This window comes from Bombina bombina, chromosome 8 (genome assembly GCF_027579735.1).
Source record: "Bombina bombina isolate aBomBom1 chromosome 8, aBomBom1.pri, whole genome shotgun sequence".
Lineage (NCBI taxonomy): Eukaryota > Metazoa > Chordata > Amphibia > Anura > Bombinatoridae > Bombina > Bombina bombina.
The window spans coordinates 57336473-57347944 of record NC_069506.1 but is presented as its reverse complement, the minus strand read 5'-3'; the positions used below and the strand labels follow the sequence as shown (position 1 = coordinate 57347944).

At 34.3% G+C, this 11472-nt stretch overlaps 1 protein-coding gene across 2 annotated transcripts; it reads left to right on the top strand.

Annotated features, from left to right (window-relative positions):
• The first annotated feature begins 3845 nt into the window (after positions 1-3845).
• On the top strand, positions 3846-8077 carry LOC128637988 (transcription factor HES-5-like). 2 transcript variants are annotated; one of them, XM_053689872.1, is made up of 3 exons: positions 3846-4109; positions 7302-7476; positions 7593-8077. In XM_053689872.1, the coding sequence occupies exons 2-3, from the start codon at positions 7326-7328 to the stop codon at positions 7820-7822; spliced, it is 381 nt and encodes a 126-aa protein (XP_053545847.1). In that variant the 5' UTR covers positions 3846-4109; positions 7302-7325; the 3' UTR covers positions 7823-8077. The 2 variants fall into 2 exon arrangements, with proteins under 2 accessions (XP_053545847.1, XP_053545846.1); XM_053689871.1 differs by lacking the exon at positions 3846-4109 and adding an exon at positions 7003-7125.
• Positions 8078-11472: the final 3395 nt, after the last annotated feature.

The following is an 11472-nucleotide window of genomic DNA, read 5'->3' as shown; positions in this document are numbered from 1 at the left end:
TATATGCTCACCAGCTTAACCAGTTTAAAATGCCCAAAACAAGGCATAAAAACAAAGCATCCGAGTACCAAGAGTATACACTCTGAATCTCTTGATAAATAGAACAAGCTATTATGCTATTGTTCGTTCCTAGGTTAAAGGGACAGTTTACTCAAAAAATGTCTCCCCTTTAATTTGTTCCCAATGATCCACTTTACCTGCTGGAGTGTATTAAATTGTTTACAAGTAGCTCCTTTACCCTTATATTGGCATTTGAAATGGTTAATTTAGCATGTGGTATCCCCACCTATTCTGAAAGTTTGTGGCCGCGCGTACCAGCTATAGATAAGCTTTGTAAACACAGCCAGCAGAAGAAATTACACTCCCAGTGTGATAAAGCAGAGAGAAGGTAATAAAATGTTGATTTTCCATTGTTCTCTCAAAGTATTGGTGATTGTTTTAAGGACAGATATAAGATAAAGAAGCAGGTATATGTACACAATGTGATAAAGTAATGAGATCTGATTATACCTACAAGCTCAACCCATTTTATTAGGTTGTGGCTTCAAAACACAAAATCAGAGCTTTAATATACACAAATAAACCTTAAAAAGCTAATTTTCATAATTTTTTTACTCTGCAGTTGGTAAAAAAAGCAATTGTAAACACGTTAAGGGAAAAACTATTTTACAGTATACTGTCCCTTTAAGTGCTTCTCTCTTTTAATTTATGCAAATCTCTTGATAAAGTCTGCTAAGGTGGCAGAAGAAGAGTCGGAGGTGTCTTGGTACTGTGATGCTTCGTTTTTAAGCCTTGTTTTGGCCATTTTAAACTGGTTAAGCTGGTGAACAGAGGGATCAACCGGATCTCTGGAGGTTATGCTGTCAAAGCGGATGATATGCTGATTTTATCTACTTTCTTGTGAGTGCATATTTATGTGCAGGGAATTAGTTTGAATAAACCATTAAGCTACTTTGAATCTGGGTTGCACTTGTGTTCTGTTTTCCATATATAAATAAATATATATATATATATATATATATATATATATATATGTGTGTGTGTGTGTGTGTGTGTGTGTGTGTGTGTGTGTGTGTGTGCGTTTTCTCTCTCCTCCACTCTTTTGTAATTCTGGGTAACGGAGAGGGCAACAGGGTAGTCACAGCACAGAGAATAATGATCGTTCTCACATAAGAGATTAGTCCTATCGATAGGATTAGGACAATTTTATAAATAGATGTTTTTGTGTAAGAAAGTTAAGCAAGGTAAAGGTATAAATCTGATCTATTTTCTTTAGTTTGAATAATTGGGCAAGCTTAGTTTATTCTTTTTGTTTTTTCATCCTATATTTTGTCTATGGTTCGATTATACGATAAACAGAATGTTGTGTGTAGTTAGGTTTTTGAAATATATACTCTACAGGTATACTGTGTTTATTTAGTATTATCAGGTAAATTGATAGTCTATTTTCTTGGAAGAATGGAAAGAAAAACAAAAAGAAAAAAATGGAAAATAATAATAATAGACCTTGGTTAACAAAAACTGAAATTTATTTGGATGTTATTGATATTGTAAATTTGTTTTCCAATCAATAAATATACTTAAAAAAAGCAGTATAAAGTAATAAGTAGATAAAAGGCACTGAGGTGATTACCTAGAAACCAAACTTTTCTCCCAAGCAGTTTATTAGCCTCATACTAGATCTAGGGAAACCTCAGGAATGCAACCTGCTACACATTCATAAGTATTAAAAGTGTAACATCTGGGGGAAATCAGTGTAAGTCTGCAGATGCTCAAATTTAGCCCATACTCCATTTAGATGTGGGTCCCAAACTAATGCCACTCCATATTCTGTTCATTTATAAAGATGGACATCAGGAATGAAGCAAAGCAGACCAGAAACTTTTTGAGTCAGTGAGGGGTGGATGAGGATATACAGTACCCATAAACATTCCAAACAGCATCTCATGTTATAGAGCATCTAATATCAAGGGATCAGTAATACCTCAGCTCAGCTCTACAATAAGATAGAATCCATAGTAACTCACCTAGAGTGACACCCTTTGGAAAACTTATAACATCTTTATCATGTATACTAACAAGTGCAGTATAAACATGGATAGATAGACAGACAGACAGACAGACAGACAGATAGATAGATAGATAGATAGATAGATAGATAGATAGATAGATAGATAGATAGATAGATAGATAGATAGATAGATAGATAGATTTGCAAGCCTCATCAATTCTCCTAGGTAGGCTCAGGAGACGCAATGAACTACTGGGAGCTGGATGCTGAGTGGTGGCTGCACATATATGCTTCTTGTCATTGGCTCAGCTGATGTGTACAGCTAGCTCCCAGTAGTGCACTGGTGTTCCTTCAACAAAATATACCAAGAAAATGAAGCAAATTTGATAACATAAGTAAATTAGAAAGTTTTTTTAAGATGCTATGCTCTGTCTGAATATAAATTAGGTATCATGCCCCTTTTATAGATAAATATACAGAGATACAATATTATGTTGTGATTCACTATCAGTCTCTCCAGGGTCTCCAGTTCTTTGTTTTGTTGTTGCTTTTACATTTTCACTAATGCTCCCTCAGTTTTCTATGTTACAGCCACATAATTAGGTTTTGTGTTGTTCTAGGCACAGATAATTCTACAGCTTCCGCCCCCATTTATTTATAAAGTATATGCCTTATATTTCTGTATTATAACTCATAAAAACAGAGAACTCTTCCTGCAGCCACTCAGTAAACAATGATTTAACCCTTGCTTTGTAGACCTTTATACAACAGTGACATCTTCCAGTGCAAAACCTGAAATTCCCTACTTTAGCTCTAAAGTTGGCTGAATTTGACCAATTAACTTAAAATTGGTTGTTATCCTGTTGTTTTTGGATATACTGTAAAAAGCATGTTAAAATATGTTTTTAGAACTGGTCTTAAACAACTTGGAATATGCAAACTGGTTTTAAAAAGTCACTTTACAACTGACCAGAATTTACTAAACATTGCAAGCAATTGTCAGCTAGGAGAAAACAGGACTGTTCTCAGTATCTGCCTAGGGCAGCCACCACCCAACATCAGTTTATTCCTTTGAAGTGTGTAGACACTTTTCATTTGACTTTTATTTATCTACAATGGGGCACTTACTATCCAGCTGTCCCATGGTCTTGTCACACAGCTAAGTCATACACACTTCTATTGTTCTACAGTCTTCCTGACTGTGGGAATCAGACTAATATACAGCATGCACATTATATATGGCAGGGGTGGGGGGGGGGGGGAGATTCATAGGAGCAAATAATACCCTTCATCTAATTAAGAATTTTGAATACTTGTATTTTAATAATACATTCAGCAATACAGCTATATATATATATATATATATATATATATATATATATATATATATATATATATATATATATATATATATATTATTTTTTTAAACAAACAAGCAGTGAACACATTTTATTTGATGTGATATTGTCAGCAAATTCATATGTACTTCAGGTTATAGTGAGTATCCATAAATACACACAATGTCCAGTATAGGTTCACTGGAGAATATAATATAAATTATTTTATGAAACTGAAAATATACAAGGCTGATAGATAAGCTGGTGGCTTCACCATATGATATGTGCAAGTGCATCAAATGTATTTATGCAAAAATTCCATCCACACAGATCTCTCTTTGATGAAAGAGCTAACAGGTTGTCACTGGTGTGCTAAGCACACTTTCACACCTCATCTCATTAGCAGCATTCATCAAATGCCCTTGTAATGGGTTCCTTAAAGGAAACAGATCACTGATGTCTACATTTTAGTGTTATTTACTATAAATGCAATATGACTCTGCTGTATAATACAAAACAACATTATAATATACATTATTATTTTTGCCTGATTTTGCTGTACAATACTCCTGAAATGTTTGCTTCTTCCACTGTTTCCACAGAGGCTGTGTACCTCCGCTGTACAAACCTGGTCCTGCAGCATTCTGCACAGTGATTTTAAAGCTTAGTCCCAGACTCCCAGCAAATTATGCATTGAAAATGAATTTCACCAGCCTTTTCAAGAGGTGTATCTCTGAACGGCTCTTGATTTGCAAAACCTTGTAAGTTATGCTAACAAACTGACACTGGTATTTTTTATATTATTTGTGTAGTGCAATCCATACTTGCTGATACATGCTACAATATTAATGTCATTTTAATCATCAAGGCCTGTTTAACTATGTGCATAATAATTATTTCAAAATGCATAATTATAAAACTACTAATATCAAAATAATTAAAAGCATAAATATACAATAATATATAGGTAATACAGGTATATGACTGACATAAAGTATGCTATAACAACCTATTGATTAAGTATTGGTACCTGAAATAAAATGTATTTTTATACATGCATAAACAATTAATTAATCACTTTCACTCACAATTTGCATACAAAATACATGTTTTGAAAGCACTGCAATATGACATTATGGGGTAGATTTACCAAGCAGCGGCTGCTGTTATCTACCCCCGTACTTTCCAGCTCGCCGGAATTGGAAGTTAAGAAGCAGCGGTCATAAGATCGCTGCTCCTTAACATGTCCTCCACCTCTGAGGCGGACAGCAATCAGTCCGATCGGATATGATCAGGTTGATTGACACCCCTGCCAGTGGCCAATTGGCTGCGAATGTGCAGGGTGCGGCATTGCACAAGCATTTCACTAGAAGTGCTTGTGCAATGATAAATGCCGACAGCATATGCTGTCGGCATTTATCGATGTGCGGCAGACATGATCTGCTCCAACGGATCACGTCCGCCCGCATATTGTTAAATCTACCCCTATGTCAGCAATTATTTTTCCTTTAAAGGGATATTAAACCAAAAAAAATTTCTTTCATGATTCAGATAGGGCATGCAATTTTAAAGGGACAGCCTAGTCAAAATTAAACTTTCATGATTCCAATAGGACATGCAATTTTAAACTTTCCAATTTACTTTTATCATCAAATTTGCTTTGTTCTCTTGGTATTCTTTGCATAAAGCTAAACCTAAGTAGGCTCAGGTGCTAATATTTAAGCAGTTGAACCGCCTCTTATCTCAGTGCATTTTGACAGTTAGACACTGCTACTTCATGTGTGACATATAGATAACACTGTGTTCACTCCCGTGGAGTTATTTAAGAGTCAGCACTGATTGTCTAAAATGCAAGTCTGTCAAAAGAACTGAGAATTGGGGGCAGTCTGCAGAGGTTTAGAATCAAGGTAATCACAAAGGCAAAACGTGTATTAATAAAACAGTGTTGGTTATGCAAAACTGGGGAATGGGTAATAAAGGGATTATCTATCTTTTTAAACAATAAAAATTCTGGACTAGTCCCTTTAAGCAACTTTCTAATTTACTCCTATTATAATTTTTTATTTGTTCACTTTGTATCTTTATTTGAAAATCAGGAATGTAAGCTTAGGATACAGCCCCTTTTTGGTTCAGCTATTACGGGCTGCAAAAACCCTTAAGGACCAGCGACGTACAGGGTACATCTTGGTCATTAAGGGGTTAAACATGTTATGGAAAATGGAATTTAACGTACCATAGCAGTACACAAACATACTTTTTAAAATCTAACCATAATAATATTATCATTCATGCTAAAGCCAAATAAATGTCAGAGTTACTGGATTTATAGTTCATCTAGTATATAAAGCAACACACAAACACAAATCAATTAATATCTTTTTTGGTTGTGATAGATCCCACCATAAGCACCATCGATTCACCGGAACGGATGAGTTATTCCTCAACTGGGGAAACTGACACTACAAATAGAGTTTTTTACCTATACTCCCAGAGTCATGAATGTACGTTTTTGACAGTGGGATTTTAATATGAGAACCTAAATCTTGGATAGAATACACATTTTTTTATATATAAGAAAAAAAAATTCATGTGGGACTATTACTTATTCCTTTTGTGTATCTAAATATATCCATATATACTCAAAACAATTATAGACAACAATGTATCTGCCAAGCATTGATTGAATTTAGCAAATTATATTGTTATCATATTTTAATTTGTGTCTATTATTGAGCTTTTAGTTAGCGCAGTTTAGGATTTGTTTGTAATTTTTTAGATACCATTAAAAGTTTTAAATGACACTCAGTTCTGTTGCTTAGAAATGCAAATAAATATCTTATAGAAAGATGTTCTATCTAAAAAAAAAAAAAAGATCTATCTTTTCTCCAAATATTTTATTTGAATCAGTCATAATTATACTTTGTGTTGGTACCAACCAATATGTTTTTTATAAGTGATGCTATATGAATCATTTGGTAATGGGCAAATAAAAACACCCCTATTCCCTCTTAGTTCAAAGTACACCGCTGAAATACTCAAATATATATTGAGTAACATGGCTTCCTAGAACAACATCCCTATATAAACTAGTTTATTGCTTATGGGAGGCTAGCTGATCATTACATATATCCACAATTTCAAATGACCCCCCAACTATCTGTATTGTCTTTTGTGATGCAGACATAGCATACAATTTAAAAAAAAGGTCCTAATATACTTCTATTATTATTTTTACTTCGTTCCCGTGTTATTCTTTTTTGAAAGAGATACCTAGATAGGTGGAGCACTTTGTGGAATAAATAGTACTGCCATCTATCTACCTGCTCAGTTCAGACAAAAATGAAACATTCTGGAGAACCTTATGATTATCATGGAACTAAATCCCTATATATAGTTTATAGCTGGTGAGAGACTTAGGGATAATCAAATATTCCCACAATCTCAAGCCTTCCTGCACCCATCTGTATTTCTGTCCTTGCAGCAGACTCCAGATGTTTGTTTCTCCTGTCACCATATAATGGGACACACTTCTATTGTCCCTGATGGGCTGTGATTGGCTGCTGACTGTGGGAACCTCTGCACAGCCAGATACTCACACATTATTATGCACAGATTACACTAAATAGAGGTAGCGTTTGCTGCACTGGAAAATTATCTCTTGCATCTCAATTCAGAGAAGACATCTAGCAAAACTTCTGCCTAGTCCTAAGGATGACTCCTTACACTAATACATTGCACAATGTAGATAATAAAAGTGAGGGGAGAGAACTGAGAAAGGTAGGTTTTAACTTGCTTAGTTTGTCTACAGTTGAAAAAGTTTAGTAATATAAACTTATTAGTGCAATTTTTGTAACCTTATACATACTTTACACATTGTTTTATGGCCTGAAATATTCTTTGCAGGATATCTGGAAATATTAATACTCATATCTCTCCTGTGTTTTCTCTCCCAGCTAAGGAAGCCAGTGATTGAGAAGATGAGGAGAGATCGTATTAACAGCAGCATTGAGCAGCTCAGGATATTGCTGGAGAAAGAGTTTCAGAAACAGCAACTTCCATCCAAACCAGAGAAGGCTGATATCTTGGAGATGACAGTGAGCTTCCTGCAACAGTATCTGGCTGCTAAATGTAAGTATCTTTAATATTTGTTTCTAAAACAGCAAACTGTTCTTTATCAAATGTCAAATTGCAATGCTGAGAACAAACATAACTGATTTATTTATTTCTATATTTATTTATTTCAGCACCATCACCCAGCCAGTCCTACAGAGAAGGTCACTCTAGATGTCTCCAGGACTCTCTGCACTTCCTCTCCCTGCAGCCACAATCAGAAGCTCAGCTGAAGCTGTTGCATCATATCCAGGGACCTCATTGTGCTCTAGAAGTGACACATGCCCTAGTTCTGCCCTCCTGTGACCCTCACACCAAACAAACAACTCTAAAGGGAACCAAAGTTCTATGGAGACCCTGGTAACAGAGAGGTGTTACCTGGGAGATGATTTGTCGTGAAACTAGGGAACTACTTATATTTTATTGTGTTCATCATTGGAGTTTACTGGTTCATCTCAAAACAAGGACTCAGACTGTATTTGAATCTTGCATTTGTGAGATAATTACCCCATAAAGTGGGGGGGGGGGACTATGTGTATCTAATGATTAGGTCATGAGTACATTGCATAGGGCAATTTATATTAGCAAGGAATCTTTCTTATATTATGTTTAGCTGAATTGTTCAGTATAATTACAGTTTGTGTAGCTATGCTACTCTATACATAGATCACCAAGTACTACTGGTGCTGGTGGATGTTTGTAGAATGTTTTACCTTCCAAGAAGGTTATGTGCTGTTGTATCAGCCATTATATGAGTATGGGGATGTCCTCAATATAAGGTGTATAGAGAGAGTAGGCTTATGACAAGTCAGTATTGTGTATTGTATACACAGGAAATCAATGGCATTTTATATTAGTCTATTTCTCTCTCTCTCTCTCTTACTATATATATATATATATATATATATATATATATATATATATATATATATATATATATATATATATATATATATACATATGTGTGTGTGTGTTTTATTTATCTTCAGACATTTTGTACTTAAAATGTTTACTTGTTATAAAGTTGCATTAATAAATGACCCTCGATGAGCTAGTCATATACATAATTCATTCTCTTCTTAAATGAGGGCCAAATCAGAGTATGAGACATACAAGTGTGTCTGTCATTTGTTTAAAACGTGTTTTTTTTTCATAAATAAATATGTAATGTATTTCACTGTATGTTGCAGGTTCAATGTGTACAAAAAAAAATGATATTGTAGGTGCTACAGTTGTAATGCCTGAATCAATATATATATATATTTATTTTTTTGCTCAAAGTAAATAAAAATATTTATTTTTACATAAAATGTGTCTTACTTTAGAATGTACTTAATTGGTTTAAACATGGATACCCATTACAAAGAAATCTTGCTTCTGATAACTAATAACCTCAAATGTGCAAAACACTAACACCCTGCATAATTTTGTGCATACAAAATAAAGGAGGGACAATATAATAATAGTTTGCACTATATACCGACATAGTATTGGGCATACTTAAAGGAACACTGAACCCAATTTTTTTCTTTTGTGATTCAGATATAACATGCAATTTTAAGCAACTTTCTAATTTACTCCTATTATCAAATGTTCTTTATTCTCTTGTTATTTTTATTTGAAAAGCAAGAATGTAAGTATAGATGCCAGCCCATTTTTGATAAACAACCTAGGTTGTTCTTGCTGATTGATGGATACATTTATCCACCAATAAACAAGTGCTGTCCAGGGTTCTGAACTTTCTTTTTCAAATAAAGATAGCAAGAGAACAATGAAAAATTGATAATAGGAGTAAATTAGAAGTTGCTTAAAATTGCATGCTGTATCTGAATCACGAAAGAAAAAAATTTGGGTTCAGTATCCCTTTAAAGGGACAGTTTACTCAAAAATATTCTCCCCTTTAATTTTTTCCCAATGATCCACTTTACCTGCTGGAGTGTATTAAATTGTTTACAAGTATTTCCATTAGCCTAATATCGGCATTTGAAATATTTTATATAGCCTGTGGTATCCCGACCTATCCTGAAAGTTTTTGGCCTCAAGGAGAGATAAGGTAAGAAAATTTTAATTTTCCATTGGTTTCTTCAAGTATTGGTGATTGGTGTATGGACAAATATAAGATAAAGAAGCAGGTATATGTACACAATGTGATAAAGTAATGAGATCTGATTATACCTACAAGCTCAACCCATTTTATTAGGTTGTGGCTTCAAAACACAAAATCAGCTAATTCATATACACAAATAAACCTTAAAAAAGCAAATCTCATACATGTTATACTCTGCAGCTGGAAAAAAATTAATTGGAAACACATTAAGGGAAAAACTATTTTATAGTATACTGTCCCTTTAAAGGATCAGTAAATACAATAAATTTTAGTTATGTCTATTTCCACTCCTACTGCATCACGTGACAGTGATCAGCCAATCACAAATGCATATATGTATAGTCTGTGAATTCTTGCACATGCTCAGTAACTGTGCACGTTTTGTTAATGAAAGTAAAATGGAAAGTTGTTTGAAATTGCATGCTCTATCTGAATCATGAAAGTTTAATTTTGACTTGAGTGTCCCTTTAAAGTGATATAAAACCCCAAAAAATCCTTTGTGATTTAGACAGAACATACCATTTTAAAAAAAGGTTCCAATTTACTTCTATTGACACATTTGCTTCGTTCTCATGATATTCTGTGTTGAAGAAATACCTAGGTAGGCATCTGGTAGCACTACATAACAGGAAATAGTGCTGTCATTTAGTGCTCTTGCAAATGGATAACTTTCTTGCAAACTGCTGCCATATAGTGCTCCAGAAATGGCCTGGCTCCTAAGCATAGGTCCCTGCTTTTCAACAAATGATACTAAGAGAATTAAGAAAATTGATAATAAAAGTAAATTAGAACATTGTTGAAATTTCATGAAAGAAAAATGTGGGGTTTTATATCCCTTTAATATGTGTTAGTATAGTATTGGGTACAAATAATCAATCTTTACAATATATAAGTAGTGGTATGGTAGTGGGGATAAATAATAACTAAATAAACAGAGCAGGTTATAAATATAATCAATTTACATAGTATTGGCTATAATTATAGTATTGGTATAGTATTAAAGGGACAATCAAGTCCAAAAAAAAAATGCATGATTCAAATAGGACATATAATTATAAACAACATTCCAGTTTACTTTTATCACCAATTTTGCTTTGTTCTTTTGCTATTCTTAGTTGAAAGCTAAACCTAGGAGGTTCATATGCTAATTTCTTAGACCTTGAAGGCCGCCTCTAATCTAAATGCATTTTGACAGGTTTTTCACCACTAGAGGGCATTAGTTCATGTGTTTCATATAGATAACATTGAGCTCATGCACATGAATTTACCGTGGAGTGAGCACTGATTGGCTCAAATTTAAGTCTGTCAAAAGAACTAAAATAAGGGGGCAGTCTGCAGAGGCTTAGGCACAAGGTAATTACAGAGGTAAAACGTGTATAATTCTGTGTTGGTTATGTAAAACTGGGGAATGGATAATTATTGATTATCTATCTTTTAAAACAACAACAATTCTGGCATTGACTGTCCCTTTAAGTGTAAGCAATACAAATTTAATGTACACATAATAAGGTCTCCCACTCTGGGGCATATTTATCAATGTGCGAGTGGACATGATACGAAGTAGCATATCATGTCCGCTGCACATCGATAAATGCCGACAGCATATGCTGTCAGCATTTTCTTATTGCACAAGCAGTTCTGGTGAACTGCTTGTGCAATGCCGCCCCCTGCAGATTCACGGCCAATCGTCCGCTAGCAGGGGGTGTCAATCAGCCAAATCGTAAAGTATCGGGCGGATTGATGTTCGCAGCTTTATAGCAGGCGGACAAGTCATGGAGCAGTGTTTTTTTATATATATATAAAAAACAAACAATCTTTCAAATCTACTTCCATTATCAAATTGTGCAGTCTTTTTTCATGCAAACTCCTACTGAGCATGTGCAAGAGTTCATACCATATATGTGTCT

Excerpts from the sequence above, each read along its gene's own strand:
- LOC128637988 (XM_053689871.1), top strand. The coding sequence starts at position 7,060 with ATGACTCCTTACACTAATACATTGCACAATGTAGATAATAAAAGTGAG. Across the intron at positions 7,126-7,301 it reads AGGGGAGAGAACTGAGAAAG|CTAAGGAAGCCAGTGATTGA; the intron begins GTAGGTTTTAAC and ends TTTCTCTCCCAG. Across the intron at positions 7,477-7,592 it reads ACAGTATCTGGCTGCTAAAT|CACCATCACCCAGCCAGTCC; the intron begins GTAAGTATCTTT and ends TATTTATTTCAG.